Raw genomic sequence first — 23,543 nt, forward strand, 5'->3', positions numbered from 1 at the left:
TTTCTTCTGGAGCTGCCGTTTTACCTTACTGCAGATACAGTTATGCTTTTGTTAGGTTTTTATTTTTCAGGTTACCGTAGCCCCTCCCCTCTGACCCATAGGTTACCGTAGCCCCTCCCCTCTGAGCCATAGGTTACCGTAGCCCCTCCCCTCTGAGCCATAGGTTACCGTAGCCCCTCCCCTCTGAGCCCATAGGTTACCGTAGCCCCTCCCCTCTGAGCCATAGGTTACCGTAGCCCCTCCCCTCTGAGCCATAGGTTACCGTAGCCCCTCCCCTCTGACCCATAGGTTACCGTAGCCCCTCCCCTCTGAGCCATAGGTTACCGTAGCCCCTCCCCTCTGACCCATAGGTTACCGTAGCCCCTCCCCTCTGAGCCATAGGTTACCGTAGCCCCTCCCCTCTGACCCATAGGTTACCGTAGCCCCTCCCCTCTGAGCCATAGGTTACCGTAGCCCCTCCCCTCTGACCCATAGGTTACCGTAGCCCCTCCCCTCTGAGCCATAGGTTACCGTAGCCCCTCCCCTCTGAGCCATAGGTTACCGTAGCCCCTCCCCTCTGAGCCATAGGTTACCGTAGCCCCTCCCCTCTGAGCCATAGGTTACCGTAGCCCCTCCCCTCTGAGCCATAGGTTACCGTAGCCCCTCCCCTCTGAGCCATAGGTTACCGTAGCCCCTCCCCTCTGAGCCATAGGTTACCGTAGCCCCTCCCCTCTGAGCCATAGGTTACCGTAGCCCCTCCCCTCTGAGCCATAGGTTACCGTAGCCCCTCCCCTCTGAGCCATAGGTTACCGTAGCCCCTCCCCTCTGAGCCATAGGTTACCGTAGCCCCTCCCCTCTGAGCCATAGGTTACCGTAGCCCCTCCCCTCTGAGCCATAGGTTACCGTAGCCCCTCCCCTCTGAGCCATAGGTTACCGTAGCCCCTCCCCTCTGAGCCATAGGTTACCGTAGCCCCTCCCCTCTGAGCCATAGGTTACCGTAGCCCCTCCCCTCTGAGCCATAGGTTACCGTAGCCCCTCCCCTCTGAGCCATAGGTTACCGTAGCCCCTCCCCTCTGAGCCATAGGTTACCGTAGCCCCTCCCCTCTGAGCCATAGGTTACCGTAGCCCCTCCCCTCTAGGTTACCGTAGCCCCTCCCCTCTGACCCATAGGTTACCGTATCCCCTCCCCTCTGACCCATAGGTTACCGTAGCCCCTCCCCTCTGAGCCATAGGTTACCGTAGCCCCTCCCCTCTGAGCCATAGGTTACCGTAGCCCCTCACCTCTGAGCCATAGGTTACCGTAGCCCCTCCCCTCTGACCCATAGGTTACCGTAGCCCCTCCCCTCTGACCCATAGGTTACTGTAGCCCCTCCCCTCTGACCCATAGGTTACCGTAGCCCCTCCCCTCTGACCCATAGGTTACCGTAGCCCCTCCCCTCTGACCCATAGGTTACCGTAGCCCCTCCCCTCTGACCCATAGGTTACCGTAGCCCCTCCCCTCTGACCCATAGGTTACTGTAGCCCCTCCCCTCTGACCCATAGGTTACTGTAGCCCCTCCCCTCTGACCCATAGGTTACTGTAGCCCCTCCCCTCTGACCCATAGGTTACTGTAGCCCCTCCCCTCTGACCCATAGGTTACTGTAGCCCCTCCCCTCTGACCCATAGGTTACTGTAGCTACTGACAACGTTACAAGCACCATTGAAGGAGATGTTTAATTTAAAAAATGTATTGACTTTTTCAATGCTAGTTAAGGATACTGTAGTGATCACGTTTCACATTGGATTTATTAACTACAGAAAGGTAAGATGTGTTTTTAATTTCTGGTGCCGCTCGACACTCAAGGTTATTATCTAGCTAACGTTTAAAGGCATTCAAAGTTCCCCCGTTGGTATAATTCAGTGGTCCTAATTCAGATAACACATGTCATAACCAGACAACAAGCTTCCTCCATTCTCTCTCTCTCCTCACCCTCTAAATGTCTGTTTTATCTGGCTTCCTACACTGGCAGCACAGTGTGTGAGTCGTCATGATTAAACCATGCTAAGGGATAACAGTCACTGATTTATAACACATCTACTACTGCATAATAACAGGCAGGGAACATCAGCTAAACCACATACATGATTAAACCATGCTAGGCAGATATAAACTCACCTGTGTATCTTTTTAAAGCCTACCATGTAGCCAGGGACAGGACAACCGGCCTGTTTGATCACATTGGCAATACTGGAGAGAGAGAGAGAGGTGGGGGGGAGAGAGAGAGGTGGGGGGGGCGAGAGAGAGGGGTGGGGGGGGGGGAGAGAGAGAGAGGTGGGGGGGGCGAGAGAGAGAGGTGGGGGGGGCGAGAGAGAGAGGTGGGGGGGGGCGAGAGAGAGAGAGGTGGGGGGGGCGAGAGAGAGAGAGGTGGGGGGGGCGAGAGAGAGAGAGGTGGGGGGGCGAGAGAGAGAGGTGGGGGGGCGAGAGAGAGAGGTGGGGGGGCGAGAGAGAGAGGTGGGGGGGCGAGAGAGAGAGGTGGGGGGGCGAGAGAGAGAGGTGGGGGGGCGAGAGAGAGAGGTGGGGGGGCGAGAGAGAGAGGTGGGGGGGGGCGAGAGAGAGAGGTGGGGGGGGCGAGAGAGAGAGGTGGGGGGGGCGAGAGAGAGAGGTGGGGGGGGCGAGAGAGAGAGAGGTGGGGGGGGCGAGAGAGAGAGGTGGGGGGGGCGAGAGAGAGAGGTGGGGGGGAGAGAGAGAGAGGTGGGGGGAGAGAGAGAGAGAGGTGGGGGGAGAGAGAGAGAGAGGTGGGGGGAGAGAGAGAGAGAGGTGGGGGGAGAGAGAGAGAGAGAGGTGGGGGGAGAGAGAGAGAGAGGTGGGGGGAGAGAGAGAGAGAGAGGTGGGGGGAGAGAGAGAGAGAGGTGGGGGGGGCGAGAGAGAGAGGTGAGGGGGAGAGAGAGAGAGAGGTGGGGGGAGAGAGAGAGAGAGAGGTGGGGGGAGAGAGAGAGAGAGGTGGGGGGAGAGAGAGAGAGAGGTGGGGGGAGAGAGAGAGAGAGGTGGGGGGAGAGAGAGAGAGAGGTGGGGGGAGAGAGAGAGAGAGAGGTGGGGGGAGAGAGAGAGAGGTGGGGGGAGAGAGAGAGAGAGAGAGGTGGGGGGAGAGAGAGAGAGAGAGAGGTGGGGGGAGAGAGAGAGAGAGAGAGGTGGGGGGAGAGAGAGGTGGGGGGAGAGAGAGAGAGAGGTGGTGGGGAGAGAGAGAGAGAGAGGTGGGGGGGAGAGAGAGAGAGAGGTGGGGTGGGGGGAGAGAGAGGTGGGGGAGAGAGAGGTGGGGGAGAGAGAGAGGTGGGGGAGAGAGAGAGGTGGGGGAGAGAGAGGTGGGGGAGAGAGAGGTGAGTTATTACTACAGCTCCAATCAGACCGTGCTGCTTTACAAGCCCCTCCCCTGTGGATCCCTAGGCTCCTCCCCCTGGTGTACCTGCGTAGAAGAGGCTTGTCATCCTCGGTGAAGAAGGTGACAGCTCTCCCTGTGCGTCCGGCCCTGCCAGTACGACCTTCGATTAGATATACAAAGATGGACAACACTTAATTACATACGTACTGTAACTAGCTCACTATATAGGGAATAGGGCTCTGGTCTATAGTAGTACCACTATATAGGGAACAGGGTTCTGGTCTATAGTAGTGTACTATATAGGGAACAGGGCTCTGGTCTATAGTAGTGTACTATATAGGGAATAGGGCTCTGGTCTATAGTAGTACCACTATATAGGGAACAGGGTTCTGGTCTATAGTAGTGTACTATATAGGGAACAGGGCTCTGGTCTATAGTAGTGTACTATATAGGGAATAGGGCTCTGGTCTATAGTAGTGTACTATATAGGGAACAGGGCTCTGGTCTATAGTAGTACCACTATATAGGGAACAGGGTTCTGGTCTATAGTAGTGTACTATATAGGGAACAGGGCTCTGGTCTATAGTAGTGTACTATATAGGGAACAGGGCTCTGGTCTATAGTAGTACCACTATATAGGGAACAGGGTTCTGGTCTATAGTAGTGTACTATATAGGGAACAGGGCTCTGGTCTATAGTAGTGTACTATATAGGGAATAGGGCTCTGGTCTATAGTAGTGTACTATATAGGGAACAGGGTTCTGGTCTATAGTAGTGTACTATATAGGGAACAGGGCTCTGGTCTATAGTAGTGTACTATATAGGGAATAGGGCTCTGGTCTATAGTAGTGCACTATATAGGGAATAGGGCTCTGGTCTATAGTAGTGTACTATATAGGGAACAGGGCTCTGGTCTATAGTAGTGTACTATATAGGGAATAGGGCTCTGGTCTATAGTAGTGCACTATATAGGGAATAGGGCTCTGGTCTATAGTAGTGCACTATATAGGGAATAGGGCTCTGGTCTATAGTAGTGTACTATATAGGGAACAGGGCTCTGGTCTATAGTAGTGTACTATATAGGGAATAGGGCTCTGGTCTATAGTAGTGTACTATATAGGGAATAGGGCTCTGGTCTATAGTAGTACCACTATATAGGGAACAGGGTTCTGGTCTAAAGTAGTGCACTATATAGGGAATAGGGCTCTGGTCTAAAGTAGTGCACTATATAGGGAACAGGGCTCTGGTCTATAGTAGTGCACTATATAGGGAATAGGGCTCTGGTCTATAGTAGTGTACTATATAGGGAACAGGGCTCTGGTCTAAAGTAGTGCACTATATAGGGAATAGGGCTCTGGTCTAAAGTAGTGTACTATATAGGTAATAGGGCTCTGGTCTATAGTAGTGTACTATATAGGGAACAGGGCTCTGGTCTAAAGTAGTGTACTATATAGGTAATAGGGCCCTGGTCTATAGTAGTGCACTATATAGGTAATGGGGCCCTGGTCTATAGTAGTGCACTATATAGGGAATAGGGCTCTGGTCTATAGTAGTGTACTATATAGGGAACAGGGCTCTGGTCTATAGTAGTGCACTATATAGGGAATAGGGCTCTGGTCTATAGTAGTGCACTATATAGGGAATAGGGCTCTGGTCTATAGTAGTGTACTATATAGGGAATAGGGTTCTGGTCTATAGTAGTGCACTATATAGGGAATAGGGCTCTGGTCTATAGTAGTACCACTATATAGGGAATAGGGCTCTGGTCTAAAGTAGTGCACTATATAGGGAACAGGACTCTGGTCTAAAGTAGTGCACTATATAGGGAACAGGGCTCTGGTCTATAGTAGTACCACTATATAGGGAACAGGGCTCTGGTCTAAAGTAGTGCACTATATAGGGAACAGGGCTCTGGTCTATAGTAGTACCACTATATAGGGAACAGGGCTCTGGTCTATAGTAGTACCACTATATAGGGAACAGGGGGTCTCCCCAAAAAAATGGTCAAAGACTCCAGTCAACCAAGTCATAGACGGTTTTCTCTGCTACCTTTCTCTGCTACCTCACGGCAAGCGATACCAGAGCGTCAAGTCTAGGATCAGAAGGCTCCTTAACAGCTTCTACCTCCAAGAACATCTCATCAAAATGGCCACCAGACTATTTACATTGACCCCCCCCCCCCCCCCCCCTTTGTTTTTACACTGCTGCTCTGAGCATTGTCTTTGCAGTCACTCTACCCCCACCTACACGTCGAGGTCATGTGTACGTGCGGGGGCACCGGTTACGCAGTATCGTATGTAACTAATAAAACGAGATGAGATTTTTAGAGCTTTGTGCAGTAGTGTAGTGATACGCAGGGACTAACCGATACGGTGGATGTATTCCACCGCGCTGGTAGGGAAGTCGTAGTTCAGCACCAGGTTGACACCCTTAAAGTCGATGCCTCGGGCCAGCAGGGCTGTACAGATCAACACCCAGATATCACCCGACCGGAAACTACTGATCACGTTGTCTCTCTGGAGAAAAAAACAACAGTTAGGGAATGACTTATAGTAGTGTGTGTTTTACTATACTTGGGAGTACAGTAGTGTGTGTGTGTACACATGTTGTACTATACAAGGGAGTACCAGAAGTCCACACTAGAATAGTAAACTAACTAAAATATAGAGACCTAAGGACATTTTGCTGGTTAGATTTAGGGTTAAAACTAGGGTTAGGGATTATAGGTTAGATTTAGGGTCAAAACTAGGGTTAGGGGTTATAAGTTAGATTTAGGGTTAGAGGTTAAGGTTAGATTTAGGGTTAAAACTAGGGTTAGAGGTTATAGGTTAGATTTAGGGTTAGAGGTTAAGGTTAGATTTAGGGTTAAAACTAGGGTTAGGGGTTATAGGTTAGATTTAGGGTTAAAACTAGGGTTAGAGGTTATAGGTTAGATTTAGGGTTAAAACAAGGGTTAGAGGTTAAGGTTAGATTTAGGGTTAGAGGTTAAGGTTAGATTTAGGGTTAAAACTAGGGTTAGAGGTTAAGGTTAGATTTAGGGTTAGAGGTTATAGGTTAGATTTAGGGTTAAAACTAGGGTTAGGGGTTATAGGTTAGATTTAGGGTTAGAACTAGGGTTAGAGGTTATAGGTTAGATTTAGGGTTAAAACTAGGGTTAGAGGTTATAGGTTAGATTTAGGGTTAAAACTAGGGTTAGAGGTTAAGGTTAGATTTAGGGTTAGAGGTTATAGGTTAGATTTAGGGTTAAAACTAGGGTTAGAGGTTAAGGTTAGATTTAGGGTTAAAACTAGGGTTAGAGGTTAAGGTTAGATTTAGGGTTAAAACTAGGGTTAGAGGTTAAGGTTAGATTTAGGGTTAAAACTAGGGTTAGAGGTTAAGGTTAGATTTAGGGTTAGAGGTTAAGGTTAGATTTAGGGTTAGAGGTTAAGGTTAGATTTAGGGTTAAAACTAGGGTTAGAGGATAAGGTTAGATTTAGGGTTAAAACTAGGGTTAGAGGTTAAGGTTAGATTTAGGGTTAAAACTAGGGTTAGAGGTTAAGGTTAGATTTAGGGTTAGAGGTTAAGGTTAGATTTAGGGTTAAAACTAGGGTTAGAGGTTAAGGTTAGATTTAGGGTTAAAACTAGGGTTAGGGGTTATAAGTTCGATTTAGGGTTAGAGGTTAAGGTTAGATTTAGGGTTAAAACTAGGGTTAGAGGTTAAGGTTAGATTTAGGGTTAAAACTAGGGTTAGGGATTATAGGTTAGATTTAGGGTCAAAACTAGGGTTAGGGGTTATAAGTTCGATTTAGGGTTAGAGGTTAAGGTTAGATTTAGGGTTAAAACTAGGGTTAGAGGATAAGGTTAGATTTAGGGTTAAAACTAGGGTTAGAGGTTAAGGTTAGATTTAGGGTTAAAACTAGGGTTAGAGGTTAAGGTTAGATTTAGGGTTAGAGGTTAAGGTTAGATTTAGGGTTAAAACTAGGGTTAGAGGTTAAGGTTAGATTTAGGGTTAAAACTAGGGTTAGGGGTTATAAGTTCGATTTAGGGTTAGAGGTTAAGGTTAGATTTAGGGTTAAAACTAGGGTTAGAGGTTAAGGTTAGATTTAGGGTTAAAACTAGGGTTAGGGATTATAGGTTAGATTTAGGGTCAAAACTAGGGTTAGGGGTTATAAATTCGATTTAGGGTTAGAGGTTAAGGTTAGATTTAGGGTTAAAACTAGGGTTAGAGGATAAGGTTAGATTTAGGGTTAAAACTAGGGTTAGAGGTTAAGGTTAGATTTAGGGTTAAAACTAGGGTTAGAGGTTAAGGTTAGATTTAGGGTTAGAGGTTAAGGTTAGATTTAGGGTTAAAACTAGGGTTAGAGGTTAAGGTTAGATTTAGGGTTAAAACTAGGGTTAGGGATTATAGGTTAGATTTAGGGTCAAAACTAGGGTTAGGGGTTATAAATTCGATTTAGGGTTAGAGGTTAAGGTTAGATTTAGGGTTAAAACTAGGGTTAGAGGATATGGTTAGATTTAGGGTTAAAACTAGGGTTAGAGGTTAAGGTTAGATTTAGGGTTAAAACTAGGGTTAGAGGTTAAGGTTAGATTTAGGGTTAGAGGTTAAGGTTAGATTTAGGGTTAAAACTAGGGTTAGGGGTTATAGGTTAGATTTAGGGTTAGGGGTTATAGGTTAGATTTAGGGTTAAAACTAGGGTTAGAGGTTAAGGTTAGATTTAGGGTTAAAACTAGGGTTAGAGGTTAAGGTTAGATTTAGGGTTAGAGGTTAAGGTTAGATTTAGGGTTAAAACTAGGGTTAGGGGTTATAGGTTAGATTTAGGGTTAGGGGTTATAGGTTAGATTTAGGGTTAGAGGTCCAGCAAAACAGGATTTAGATGGAAATCAATTGCTGGTCCCCAAAAGTCTTGACAAGTATATTGTGTGTGTGTGTGTGTGTGTGTGCGCGCGCGCATGTGCGTGCCTGTTGCTGTGTGCGGTCAGCGTGTATGATGTCTACGTTGATGCCTTCGTACACCAGCTCATGGAAGAGCTCTCTGGCTCGATCAATAGACTGGACAAACACCAGCATAGGGGGCAAGAAACCCTAGGAGAGAGGAATTAGTATTTACCATTCAGGTAGCAAATGTTATCTGAAACATGCTTGGTAAACAACAGGTGTAGACTAACAACAACAACAGGTGTAGACTAACAGTGAAATGCTTGGTAAACAACAGGTGTAGACTAACAGTGAAATGCTTGGTAAACAACAGGTGTAGACTAACAGTGATATGTAACCTACAGGCCCTTCCCAACAACGCAGAGAGAAAAATAAAAATAACATTGCTTTATACACATGGTACCAGGCTATATACACACACACACACGGTACCAGGCTATATACACACACACGGTACCAGGCTATATACACACACGGTACCAGGCTATATACACACACACGGTACCAGGCTATATACACACACACGGTACCAGGCTATATACACACACACACACACACACACACACACACACACACACACACACACACACACACACACACACGGTACCAGGCTATACACACACACACACACACGGTACCAGGCTATATACACACACACACGGTACCAGGCTATATACACACACACACACGGTACCAGGCTATATACACACACACACACGGTACCAGGCTATATACACACACACACGGTACCAGGCTATATACACACACACACGGTACCAGGCTATATACACACACACACGGTACCAGGCTATATACACACACACACATGGTACCAGGCTATATACACACATGGTACCAGGCTATATACACATGGTACCAGGCTATATACACATGGTACCAGGCTATATACACATGGTACCAGTACTGAGTCAATGTGCAGGGAGTACTGGGTAATTACCAGAGTTAGAAAGAGGACTATGTATGTTTTAACAGACAGGGCCAGAGGGCTTAAAACACTTTGAAGTACAGGAAGCCAACAGGGTGGACTTCCTAAACCATTTTGAAGTACAGGAAGTCAGCAGGGTGGACTTCCTAAACCATTTTGAAGTACAGGAAGCCAACAGGGTGGACTTCCTAAACCATTTTGAAGTACAGGAAGTCAGCAGGGTGGGACTTCTTAAAACACTTTGAAGTACAGGAAGTCAACAGGGTGGGACTTCTTAAAACACTTTGAAGTACAGGAAGTCAACAGGGTGGGACTTCTTAAAACACTTTGAAGTACAGGAAGTCAACAGGGTGGGACTTCTTAAAACACTTTGAAGTACAGGAAGTCAACAGGGTGGGACTTCCAATGGGTTAAGAAGGAATGATCACATGATTCCATCCATGTCATGAGGGATCAGCCAATGAATTAGATGGTTTATCTTCCGTCACCAAAATGACGCACATCGACGTGGCCGGAAGATGTGGGTTGTTATGATTCTGAACGGTCAGATAGCAACAATGACAAGAAACTACCTTGTGAGGAATCGGAGGTGGCTCGTTTAAGCTTGTTGTATCTTGTTCTTGATACCATGTCTTGTGTTGACTGATGTCATGTCTACGCCAATATGGCTAAAATCCGCTAGCTAGCTAATCAACAACTGTAACGATGTATTTGAGAGATAACAAGCGATCATTGTGCAAATGTATTTATGTTTTCAATAAACATCTGGAGAGGATATATTGTTTACATGTTGTCTAGTCTAAGCCAGGGGTCCTCAACCTTCTCTTTCACAGGGACGAGAGTCTTCACAGATCCACCTGTAGCCGAATACCCCAGAGTCCCCGGATCCAGAACTCTAACCATCTGTACCTGAATACCCCAGAGTCCCCGGATCCAGAACTCTAACCATCTGTACCTGAATACCCCAGAGGGTCTGGATCCAGAACTCTAACCACCTGTACCTGAATACCCCAGAGGGTCTGGATCCAGAACTCTAACCATCTGTACCTGAATACCCCATTGGCATTGAGGTGTATGACAAAACTGCACATTTTAGATTGGCCTTTTATTGTCCCCAGCACAAGGTCCACCTGTGTAATGACCATGCTGTTTAATCCCTTTCTTGATATGCCACACTTGGCACTTTTGTAATACAACTTTAGGTATTTCTAAACGTATATAATTGATCAAATTGAAGACGGGATGATCTGTGTTCAATACAGGAGCAAAACAAACTGACACTACTTTTCTGGTTACGCGCCTCTATCAAAAGGTACACATGAAATGACGTTCGTTCTGAGCTATGGTACTTCTTCATTACACAAAGGAAAAACCTCAACCAATTTCTACAAACTGGTGACATCCAGTGGAAGCGGTAGGAACTGCAGGAAAGTCGTTTAGAACTCTGGATTCCCCATGAAAACGTATTGAAAAAACAGTGACCTCAAAAAAAAAGAAGACCTGAATGGTTTGTCGTCGTGGTTTCGCCTGCTAAATAAGTTCTGTTATAGTCACAGACATGATTCAAACAGTTTTAGAAACTTCAGAGTGTTTTCTACCCAACACTAATAATAATAATATGCATATATTAGGATCTGGGACAGAGTAGGAGGCAGTTCAGTTTGGGCACGCAATTTATCCAAAAGTGAAAATGCTGCCCCCTACCCCAAACAGGTTAAAAAAGGTCATTCACAACATTCACAAGGCCGCAGGGCCAGACGGATAACCAGGAAGTGTACTGTGAGCATGCTTTGACCAACTGACAAGTGTCTTCACTGACATTTTCAATGTCTCCCTGTCTGAGTCTGTAGTGCCAACCTGTTTTAAGCAGACCACCATAGTCCCTGCGCCCAAGAACACAAAGTTAACCTGCCTAAATGGCTGCTGACCCGTAGCACACAAATCTGTATCAATGAAATGCTTTGAAAGGCTGGTCATGGCTCACATCAACACCATTATCCCAGAAACCCTAGACCCACTCCAATTTGCATACCACCCCAACAGATCCACAGATGATGCAATCTCTATTGCACTCCACACTTCCCTTTCCCACCTGGACAAAAATAACACCTATGTGAGAATGCTGTTCATTGACTACAGCTCCGCGTTCAACACCATAGTACCCTCAAAGCTCATCAATAAGCTAAGGACCCTAGAACTAAACACCCCCCTCTGCAAATGGATCCTGGACTTCTTTACGGGCCACCCCCAGGTAGTAAGGGTAGGTAACAACGCATCCGTCACGCTGATCCTCAACACAGGGGCCCCTCAGGGGTGCGTGCTCATTCCCCTCCTGTACTCCCTGTTCACTCATGACTGCATGGCCAGGCACGACTCCAACACGATCATTAAGTTTGCCGATGACACAACAGTGATAGGACTGATCACCGACAACGACGAGACTTCCTATAGGAAGGAGGTCAGAGACCTGGCCATGCGGTGCACGACAACAACCTCTATCCTCAACGTGAGCAAGACAAAGGAGATGATTGTGGACTACAGGAAAAAGAGGACCGAGCACGCGCCCATTCTCATAGACGAGGCTGCAGTAGAGCAGGTTGAGAGCTTCAAGTTCCTTGGCGTCCACATAAACAACAAACTAGAATGGTCCAAACACACCAAGACAGTCGTGAAGAGGGCACGACAAAACATCAGGAATCTGGAAAGATTTGGCACGGGTCCTCAGATCCTCAAAAAGTTCTACAGCTGCACCATCGAGAGCATCCTAACTGGTTGCATCACTGCCTAGTATGGCAACTGCTCAGCCTCCGACTGCAAGGCACTACAGAGTGTAGTGCGTACGGCCCAGTACATCACTGGGGCTAAGCTGCCTGCCATCCAGGACCTCTACACCAGATGGTGTCAGAGGAAGGCCCTACAAATTGTCAAAGACCCCAGCCACCTTAGTCATAGACTGTTCTCTCTGCTACCACACGGCAAGCGGTACCGGAGCACCAAGTCTAGGTCCAAGAGGCTTCTAAACAGCTTGTACCCCCCAAGCCATAAGACTCCTGAACATCTAATCAAATGGCTACCCAGACTATTGGCATTGCCCCCCCCCCCCCCTTACACCGCTGCTACTCTGTTGTTATGTTGTATGAATAGTCACTTTATTAACTCTCCCTACATGTACATATTACCTCAACTAACCGGTGCCCCCGCACATTAACTCTGTACCGTAACACCCTGTATATAGCCTCCACATTGACTCTGTACCGGTACCCCCTGTATATAGCCTCCACATTGACTCTGTACCGGTACCCCCTGTATATAGCCTCCACATTGACTCTGTGTCGGTACCCCCTGTATATAGCCTCCACATTGACTCTGTACCGGTACCCCCTGTATATAGCCTCCACATTGACTCTGTACCGGTACCCCCTGTATATAACCTCCACATTGACTCTGTACCGGTACCCCCTGTATATAGCCTCCACATTGACTCTGTACCGGTACCCCCTGTATATAGCCTCCACATTAACTCTGTACCGTAACACCCTGTATATAGCCTCCACATTGACTCTGTACCGGTACCCCCTGTATATAGCCTCCACATTGACTCTGTACCGGTACCCCCTGTATATAGCCTCCACATTGACTCTGTGTCGGTACCCCCTGTATATAGCCTCCACATTGACTCTGTACCGGTACCCCCTGTATATAGCCTCCACATTGACTCTGTACCGGTACCCCCTGTATATAGCCTCCACATTGACTCTGTACCGGTACCCCCTGTATATAGTCTCCACATTGACTCTGTACCATAACACCCTGTATATAGCCTCCACATTGACTCTGTACCGGTACCCCCTGTATATAGCCTCCACATTGACTCTGTACCGGTACCCCCTGTATATAGCCTCCACATTGACTCTGAACCGGTACCCCCTGCATATAGCCTCCACATTGACTCTGTACCGGTACCCCCTGTATATAGTCTCCACATTGACTCTGTACCATAACACCCTGTATATAGCCTCCACATTGACTCTGTACCAGTACCCCCTGTATATAGTCTCCACATTGACTCTGTACCGGTACCCCCTGTATATAGCCTCCACATTGACTCTGTACCGGTACCCCCTGTATATAGCCTCCACATTGACTCTGTACCGTAACACCCTGTATATAGCCTCCACATTGACTCTGTACCGGTACCCCCTGTATATAGCCTCCACATTGACTCTGTACCAGTACCCCCTGTATATAGCCTCCACATTGACTCTGTACCAGTACCCCCTGTATATAGCCTCCACATTGACTCTGTACCGGTACCCCCTGTATATAGTCTCCACATTGACTCTGTACCAGTACCCCCTGTATATAGCCTCCACATTGACTCTGTACCGGTACCCCTGTATATAGCCTCGCTATTGTAATTTTACTGCTGCTCTTTAATTACTTGTTAATTTGACTTGTTTTCGTTTTTTTTAAACTGCATTGTTGGTTAAGAGCTTGTAAGTAATAATTTCACTGTAAGGTCTACTACACCTGTTGTATTCAGCATTTCACTGTGAGGTCTACTACACCTGTTGTATTCAGCATTTCACTGTGAGGTCTACTACACCTGTTGTATTCAGCATTTCACTGTAAGGTCTACTACACCTGTTGTATTCAGCATTTCACTGTAAGGTCTACTACACCTGTTGTATTCAGCATTTCACTGTAAGGTCTACTACACCTGTTGTATTCAGCATTTCACTGTGAGGTCTACTACACCTGTTGTATTCAGCATTTCACTGTAAGGTCTACTACACCTGTTGTATTCAGCATTTCACTGTAAGGGCTATCTACACCTGTTGTATTCAGCATTTCACTGTAAGGTCTACTACACCTGTTGTATTCAACATTTCACTGTAAGGTCTACTACACCTGTTGTATTCAGCATTTCACTGTAAGGTCTACTACACCTGTTGTATTCAGCATTTCACTGTGAGGTCTACTACACCTGTTGTATTCAGCATTTCACTGTGAGGTCTACTACACCTGTTGTATTCAGCATTTCACTGTAAGGTCTACTACACCTGTTGTATTCAGCATTTCACTGTAAGGTCTACTACACCTGTTGTATTCAGCATTTCACTGTAAGGTCTACTACACCTGTTGTATTTGACTAATAACATTTGATTAGATTTATTTGGAAAGGTACCTTCTTGATGATGTCCCTCACGGCCAGTAACTTCCCGTTCTCCGTTCCAACAAACAGCAGCTCCTGTTCTACTGTCTCTACTGCAGAGTTCCTGAGAACACACACACAATCGTTTTTAAACTCTTTTTAGATGGTTCTGAACGAGATTACAGACAGGAGATACAGTTAGAAGGGGTTGAACCCCGGTATACGGTGGGGAGCTTTGTTCATGTGCAGTGTTACCACTCAACCACGGCTCTGCAAAGAAGAGAGGGTAGTTATGGGTAGTGTAAGAGACAGGGCGGCACGATAGAGAGGGTAGTTATGGGTAGTGTAAGAGACAGGGCGACACGATAGAGAGGGTAGTTATGGGTAGTGTAAGAGACAGGGCGACACGATAGAGAGGGTAGTTATGGGTAGTGTAGTATAGTAGAACAGGGGACTGTGGGTAGTGGAGTACCTGTGTCCAATGTTGACAGAGACCAGGTTGTCGAGGTTGAGACGACACCACTGTTCCACGTCTGGAGCACAGGTAGCACTGTAGAGCGCTCGTCTGACCCGCGGAGAGGAACACGCCTGGAACACTGCTGCTAGCTGCTCTCTGAAGCCACTACGACCATCCTCAAACAGCTTATCGCTCTCATCCACCACCAACCATTCCACACTGAGCACACACACACACACACACAGTATTAACAAACCCTGCTACGACAGCCCTCAACCAACATATCAGACCCAACAACACAGAAATAACACAGTCTTGTATAACTAACCTTAGGGCTGGGCGGTTAACCGTATTTTACTATACACAGATATTGATGCAGGGACCGGTTTGGGTTTTTACTTTACCTTCTAGAACGATATTTGAACGTTTGGTTTGTTAAATGTGATACGCTGTGTGTAACGTCCGTTTTTATAGTTGACTTGGCTACTTGGGTCGTCTCTCTAAGCTCTCTCTCTATGCCGCTTTCCACACAGAACTAGCCCCGCCCCCCTGTCACTCAAGGAGCGCATTGTGATGTTACTTTCCCAGAGACACTTGTGTTCAGTCTGCATGGCCAATCGAGTACCACAGTATGAGTCATAATCCCCATAAAGCCGTGTGGTCAAACAGGGAAATAAAAATGGTTCCATTGTTTTTTCACAATTCATTTTTTTAATTTTAGAAACACTTAAAATAAGGGATGTGTTTCTCGTAGGTTTATCAATATAGTCGACTTTTATAGACTTTATAGACTCGTAGACTTTTATCAATATAGTCAGTCGCCTGTATTTACTAGCCAAAAATGAAACGGCAATTAACTGCTAATGTGGCTAATATAAAGAACTACAAATGCCACCATGATCTAGCCGAATCGAGGCAAAGGTAAGAATGTCTGGATTAACTATCTAATGTTAGCTATTTGTAGTAATGAATAAAATTGGCTACATTTCATTAAAAACGGACAATTCTGTGAAAACTTGTGCAAGTTTTAAATTGACAATATGTTAGCAAAGGTGCCAGATAGCGATGACGTGCAGGAGCTTGCAGGGATTTGTAGTCTTGCATAATGTCAACTTTGATGCAAATTAGCATTTCAGAATCTGAGTAAGTAGAGCCAGAATATCTTGATAAAAGTCCCCTTGTCCGAGAGAGATGTACACGGTCCTCAAAACGCCACGTCAGGGTAAAGACTACACGAAACACAGCCCTTAATTTAAGTGTTTCTAAAATAAATACAAAATGAAATGGTGGAAAAACAATGGAGCCATTTCCCTGTTTGACCACTAGGTTTTATGGGTATTATGACACCACCACTGTGGGGTTCTACGTAGCACATGCGACAATGTTGTTTCCATTTTGCTTCTTAATATAAATCTAGTAGCGTTCCATAATTACACTATTAGTTTGTTTCTTACATCTGCAAAGTTCTTAGCAAGTTTGTGGGAAAAAAGTATCTTCTAAATCAAAGAGGAATAGTTATAGCATGAATATGTCGGCTACATGAAGAAACATCTTATGTAGCCAAAGATTATAGGGTCCCCTAGGAAACACTTATCAACACTTTGGTTCCTACCCGGTCACAATAACTCCTCCCTGGCATTTTCATTCGTTGTCATCTCAAACAACACAGTATTCAAAGTGCCCACCATTATTTATATTCTAACTATAGAATTAGAATAATCCTTCTATTGCCATGATTCCAACAGTTCACCAGTGTTTTTGCTCTAAATCAATTGCAACATTTGGTTATAAATAAGGCCTAGTATCTGTGGCCCATATTGTGCAGCCAGTCTTACGCGGCAGTGTGGAAATGATCCTCAGTGCAGGAAACACAGAAATGTATGAAAATGTTTTTGGTTGAATTGAACAGTAGAAAACAGAAAGGAGAAAGACCCATTGAAATCACGCAGAATGTATGTTGCCACCCTGGGGTCATTACTCAAAGCACATTAAGGACTTTTAGGACTAACATTTTTAAAAATACAGTGATATATTTTGGTCATAGCGCCCAGTCCAAACTAACCTTACGGGGACATACATTTCTGTCCCATTCAAAATCCTATTTCCCCTAACCACAAAACCTAACCCTAATTCTAACCTTAGCTCCTAATTCTAATTCTAACCTTAGCTCCTAACCCTAATTCTAACCTTAGCTCCTAACCCTAATTCTAACCTTAGCTCCTAACCCTAATTCGAACCTTAGCTCCTAACCCTAATTCAAACCTTAGCCCCTAACCATAATTCTAACCTTAGCTCCTAACCCTAATTCTAACCTTAGCCCCTAACCCTAATTCTAACCTTAACCCTAAACAACTTAGAAATAGCGTTTGACCTTGTGAACCCAGTTGGCCCAAATGTTTTGACTTCTGGTCTCCACGAGTATAGTTAATAATGTGTGTGGATGTGTTTAACACACACAGTATTGACAAACAAAACCTGTTACAATAGCCCTCAACCAACATAGAGCCAACACACACAGAGGGGGGAGCTGACCTGCTGAGGTCTATAGCATCCTGCTTCAGGAGGAACACCAGTCTATTGGGGGTACTGATCAGAATATCTAGACAGAGAGGGGAGAGAGAGAGAGGGGAGAGGGGGAGAGAGAGGGGGAGGAACAAAAAACATAGAAAATGAGTGAGGGCTGTTGTGCTGGTCTCGGTCTCATTAGTAAACAGGTCCCAGCGCATTTTACAGATCATTTGAATATTGTCTTTGTACCGGATTTCTTGTGAGAGCTGGGAGCGTGTTTCCTGGCTGCCATGGAGGCCTTGTCTAGTATGTGAACTCTGAACCCGACGCCCTCCGACAGACGCACCAACTCCCTGTGGGTCTACACAACAACACAACATTGTAACAAAATAACACAACATTCTAACAACGCAACATTCTAACAACGCAACATTCTAACAACGCAACAACATTCTAACAACGAAACAACATTCTAACAACGCAACAACATTCTAACAACGCAACAACATTCTAACAACGCAACAACATTCTAACAACGCAACATTCTAACAACGCAACATTCTAACACAACAACATTCTAACAACACAACACAACATTCTAACAACGCAACATTCAATCAACGCAACATTCAATCAACACAACATTCAATCAACACAACATTCTAACACCACAACATTCTAACACCACAACATTCTAACACCACAACATTCTAACACCACAACATTCTAACACCACAACATTCTAACACCACAACATTCTAACAACACAACACAGCCTAACAACACAACACAGCCTAACAACACAACATCCTAACACAACATTCTAACACAGCTTTCAATCAACACAACATTCTAACACAACATTCTAACAACACAACATCCTAACAACACAACATTCTAACAACACAACATTCTAACAACACAACATTCTAACAACACAACATTCTAACAACACAACATTCTAACAACACAACATTCTAACACAGCATAAAAAACACATGCAACAATGTCAAATCAAATTGTACAAGTCACATGCTTGGTAAACAACAGGTGTAGACTATGAACTGTTTACCGACAGGCCCTTCCCAACAATGCAGAGAGAAACAGAACAATTATAACCCCAGGAATAAAAATACACAACGACTAACGATAAGTTGGCTAAAAACACGTAGTACAGGTACCAAGTGGACATGCAGGGGTATGAGGTACATGCAAATAGGTAGGATAGATAATAGACAGTAACAGCAGTATACTGTAGGTAGGGGTAAAGGATAGATAATAGACAGTAACAGCAGTATACTGTTGGTAGGGGTAAAGGATAGATAATAGACAGTAACAGCAGTATACTGTAGGTAGGGGTAAAGGATAGATAATAGACAGTAACAGCAGTATACTGTAGGTAGGGGTAAAGGATAGATAATAGACAGTAACAGCAGTGTACTGTAGGTAGGGGTAAAGGATAGATAATAGACAGTAACAGCAGTATACTGTAGGTAGGGGTAAAGGATAGATAATAGACAGTAAGAGCAGATGAGTCAACAGAGTTAGTGCATAAAGGGGCAGATAGTTAAATAGTTAACCAAATAGCTATCCAGACTAACTATTTAGCAATCTTATTGATTCTGGTAGGCTTGAGGCTGGGTTTCCCTTTGTAATCCGTGATAGTTTGTTATCCATATAGTTAGCGTCAGAGTAGGTGTAGCAGAATTCGATCTTAGTCCTGTATTGACGCTTTGATGGGTCGGAGGTCTTAGCCGGATTTCTTATAAATGTCTGGATTAGTGTTCCGTTCTTTAAAAGCGGCAGCTCTAGACCTTAGTTCGGTACGGATATTGCCTGTAATCCATGGCTTCTGGTTGGGATATGTACGTACGGTCACAATGGGGACGTTGTCGTTGATGCTCTTATCAACGAAGCCGGTGACTGATGTGGTAAACTCCTCAATATTATTGGATGTATACCGGAACATATTCAAATCTGCGCTAGCGAAACTGTTTTCCAACCGTTAACGACGATGACGTGCGGAGCACTTAATATCCGTGTCATAAAGTATTCACACCCCTCGACTTTTCCCATATTCTGTGTTACTGAACTTAAAGTTGAGATTGTGTCACTGACATTATGGGGTAGTGGGTAGATCGGAGTGAAATTTTATTTGTAGAACATTTGCAAAATTAATAAAAAATGTCAAGCTGAAATGTCTCGAGTTAATCTGTTTTGAACCCCTTTGTTAAGCCTCAATAAATTCAGGAGGAAAAATGTATTTAACAAGTCACATCATAGGTTGCAAGGACTCACTCTTTTTGCAATAAGTGTCTCACATGATTTCTGAATGACTACCTCATCTCTGTACCTCACACATACAGATAATTGTAAGGTCCCTCAGGCAAACTGGGGATTTCAACCACAAAGACCAGGGAGGTCTTTGGGCATCCTATTGGTAGATGGATAGGGCATCCTATTGGTAGATGGATAGGGCATCCTATTGGTAGATGGATAGGGCATCCTATTGGTAGATGGATAGGGCATCCTATTGGTAGATGGATAGGGCATCCTATTGGTAGATGGATAGGGCATCCTATTGGTAGATGGATAGGGCATCCTATTGGTAGATGGATCTAAATAAAATAAAAATGCAGACATTGAATATCCCCTTGAACAAATTAATTACACTTAGGACGGTGTATCAATACACCTAGCCACTACAAAGATACAGGCATCCTTCCTAACTCAGTTGCCGGAGAGGAAGGAAACAGCTCAGGGATTTCACCATGAGGCCAATGGTGACTTTAAAACAGTTACAGAGTTTAATGGCTGTGATAGGAGAAAACTGAGGATGGATCAACAACATTATAGTTACTCCACAATACCACAACAATACTGTTTGGGGCAAATCCAATCTAACACATTACTGGTGGCGGCTACATCCTGTTATGGGTATGCTTGTCATCGGACTGGGGAAATAGAATGGAGCTGAGCACAGGAAAAATCCTAGAGGGAACCCTGATTCAGGCTGCTTTACACCAGACACTGGGAGATGAATTCACCTTTCAGCAGGACAATAACCTAAAACACAAGGCCAAATCTACACTGGAGTTGCTTACCAAGAAGATGGTGAATGTTCTTGAGTGGCTGAGTTACAGTTTTGACTTAAATCTACTTGAAAATCTATGGCAAGACCTGCAAATGGTTGTCTAGCAATGATCAACAACCAATTTGAGCTTTAAGAATTTTAAAAAGCATTAAAAAAAATGGGCAAATGTAGCACAATCCAGGTATGCAAATCTCTTAGAGACTGACCCAGAAAGACTCACAGCTGTAATCGCTGCCAAAGGTGATTCTAACCAGTATCGACCCAGGGGTGTGAATACTTATGGAAATGACATTTCTGTATTTCATTTTCAATAAACGTGCAACATTTTGTAAGCATAAGTTTTCCACTTTGTCCTTATGGGATATTGTGTGTAGATGGGTGAGAGTTTTATTGTTTATATCAACACAACATGTCCCATGTTTCATGAGCTGAAATAAAAGATCCCAGAAATGTTCCATACACACAAAAAACACATTTCCTTTCAACTGTTGTGCACAAATGTGTTTCCATCCCTGTTAGTGAGCATTTCACCTTTGCCAATATAATCCATCCACCTGACAGGTGTGGCATATCCAGAAGCTGATTAAACAGCATGATCATTACACAGGTGCACCTTCTGCTGGGGTCAATAAAAGGCCACTCTAAAATGTGCAGTTTTGTCACACAACACAATGCCACAGATGTGTCAAGTTGAGCATGCAATTGGCATGCTGACTGTAGGAATGTCCACCAAAGCTGTTGACAGATAATTGAAGGGTAATTTCTCTACCATAAGCCACCTCAGTCATGCAGACCACATGCCAGCCAAGGACCTTCACATCCAGCTTCTACACCTGGAGTATCGTCTGAGACCGGCCAACCGGAAAGCTGATAAAACTGAATAGTACTTCTGTGTAATAAAGCCCTTGTAGGAAAATGTATTCTGATTGGTTGGGCCAGCTCCCCAGTGGGGGGGGGGGGCAATGCCCTCATGGGAGTTTCTCCCATTCTTCTCTGCAGATCCTCTCAAGCTCTGTCACGTTGGATAGGGAGCATTGCTGCACAGCTATTTTCAGGTCTCTCCAGAGATGTTCGATTGGGTTCTGGCTGGGCCACTCAAGGACATTCAGAGACTTGTCCCGAAGCCACTCCTGCGTTGCCTTGGCTGTGTGCTTAGGTCGTTGCTTAGGGTCGTTGTCCTGTTGGAAGTTGAACCTTGACCCCAGTCTGAGGTCCGTTGTTCCGCGATAGAGAGGGAGGCCAGAGTCCGTTGTTCCCGATAGAGAGGGAGGCCAGAGTCCGTTGTTCCCGATAGAGAGGGAGGCCAGAGTCCGTTGTGCCCGTTGTTCCCGATAGAGAGGGAGGCCAGAGTCCGTTGTGCCCGTTGTTCCCGATAGAGAGGGAGGCCAGAGTCCGTTGTTCCCGATAGAGAGGGAGGCCAGAGTCCGTTGTGCCCGTTGTTCCCGATAGAGAGGGAGGCCAGAGTCCGTTGTTCCCGATAGAGAGGGAGGTCAGAGCCCGTTGTGCCTGTTGTTCCCGATAGAGAGGGAGGTCAGAGCCCGTAGTTCCCGATAGAGAGAGGCCAGAGCCCGTTGTGCAGATAGAGAGAGGCCAGAGCCCGTTGTGCTGATAGAGGCCAGAGCCCGTTGTGCCGATAGAGGCCAGAGCCCGTTGTGCCGATAGAGAGAGAGGCCAGAGCCCGTTGTGCCGATAGAGAGAGAGGCCAGAGCCCGTTGTGCCGATAGAGAGAGAGGCCAGAGCCCGTTGTGCCGATAGAGAGAGAGGCCAGAGCCCGTTGTGCCGATAGAGAGAGAGGCCAGAGCCCGTTGTGCCGATAGAGAGAGAGGCCAGAGTCCGTTGTTCCCGATAGAGAGAGGCCAGAGCCCGTTGTGCCGATAGAGAGAGAGCCCAGAGCCCGTTGTGCCGATAGAGAGAGAGCCCAGAGCCCGTTGTGCCGATAGAGAGAGAGCCCAGAGCCCGTTGTGCCGATAGAGAGAGAGCCCAGAGCCCGTTGTGCCGATAGAGAGAGAGCCCAGAGTCCGTTGTTCCCGATAGAGAGAGGCCAGAGCCCGTTGTGCCGATAGAGAGAGAGCCCAGAGCCCGTTGGTCCCGATAGAGAGAGGCCAGAGCCCGTTGTGCCGATAGAGAGAGGCCAGAGCCCGTTGTGCCGATAGAGAGAGAGGCCAGAGCCCGTTGTGCCGATAGAGAGAGAGCCCAGAGCCCGTTGTGCCGATAGAGAGAGAGCCCAGAGCCCGTTGTGCCGATAGAGAGAGAGCCCAGAGCCCGTTGTGCCGATAGAGAGAGAGCCCAGAGCCCGTTGTGCCGATAGAGAGAGAGCCCAGAGCCCGTTGTGCCGATAGAGAGAGAGCCCAGAGTCCGTTGTTCCCGATAGAGAGAGGCCAGAGCCCGTTGTGCCGATAGAGAGAGAGCCCAGAGCCCGTTGGTCCCGATAGAGAGAGGCCAGAGCCCGTTGGTGCCGATAGAGAGAGGCCAGAGCCCGTTGTGCCGATAGAGAGAGGCCAGAGCCCGTTGTGCCGATAGAGAGAGAGCCCAGAGTCCGTTGTGCCGATAGAGAGAGAGGCCAGAGCCCGTTGTGTCGATAGAGAGAGAGGCCAGAGCCCGTTGTGCCGATAGAGAGAGGCCAGAGCCCGTTGTGCCGATAGAGAGAGCCCAGAGCCCGTTGGTCCCGATAGAGAGAGGCCAGAGCCCGTTGGTGCCGATAGAGAGAGGCCAGAGCCCGTTGGTGCCGATAGAGAGAGGCCAGAGCCCGTTGTGCCGATAGAGAGAGGCCAGAGCCCGTTGTGCCGATAGAGAGAGGCCAGAGCCCGTTGTGCCGATAGAGAGAGAGGCCAGAGCCCGTTGTGCCGATAGAGAGAGAGGCCAGAGCCCGTTGTGCCGATAGAGAGAGAGGCCAGAGCCCGTTGTGCCGATAGAGAGAGAGGCCAGAGCCCGTTGTGCCGATAGAGAGAGAGCCAGAGCCCGTTGTGCCGATAGAGAGAGAGGCCAGAGCCCGTTGGTGCCGATAGAGAGAGGCCAGAGCCCGTTGGTGCCGATAGAGAGAGGCCAGAGCCCGTTGGTGCCGATAGAGAGAGGCCAGAGCCCGTTGTGCCGATAGAGAGAGGCCAGAGCCCGTTGTGCCGATAGAGAGAGGCC

General features: G+C 46.5%; 1 protein-coding gene across 2 annotated transcripts in view; it reads right to left on the minus strand.

Moving 5' to 3' along the window:
• Window positions 1-23,543, minus strand: part of LOC139388070 (DEAD (Asp-Glu-Ala-Asp) box polypeptide 52) — a 33,690-nt gene that overhangs the window by 3,461 nt on the left and 6,686 nt on the right. For both annotated transcript variants that reach the window (XR_011629249.1, XM_071134592.1), the window contains exons 6-14: window positions 17,567-17,678; window positions 17,342-17,408; window positions 14,825-15,028; window positions 14,386-14,476; window positions 8,276-8,398; window positions 5,702-5,852; window positions 3,421-3,496; window positions 2,136-2,207; window positions 1-28 (exon numbers count right to left, since the gene is read on the minus strand). The exon at window positions 1-28 is cut by the window's left edge. Coding sequence is in view for 1 of the 2 variants with exons in the window: in XM_071134592.1 (XP_070990693.1) it covers window positions 1-28; window positions 2,136-2,207; window positions 3,421-3,496; window positions 5,702-5,852; window positions 8,276-8,398; window positions 14,386-14,476; window positions 14,825-15,028; window positions 17,342-17,408; window positions 17,567-17,678 (924 nt within the window). In the remaining variant the exon portion in view is untranslated. The remainder of the gene's footprint in view (window positions 29-2,135; window positions 2,208-3,420; window positions 3,497-5,701; window positions 5,853-8,275; window positions 8,399-14,385; window positions 14,477-14,824; window positions 15,029-17,341; window positions 17,409-17,566; window positions 17,679-23,543) is intronic.

This window comes from Oncorhynchus clarkii, chromosome 29 (genome assembly GCF_045791955.1).
Source record: "Oncorhynchus clarkii lewisi isolate Uvic-CL-2024 chromosome 29, UVic_Ocla_1.0, whole genome shotgun sequence".
Taxonomy (NCBI): domain Eukaryota; kingdom Metazoa; phylum Chordata; class Actinopteri; order Salmoniformes; family Salmonidae; genus Oncorhynchus; species Oncorhynchus clarkii.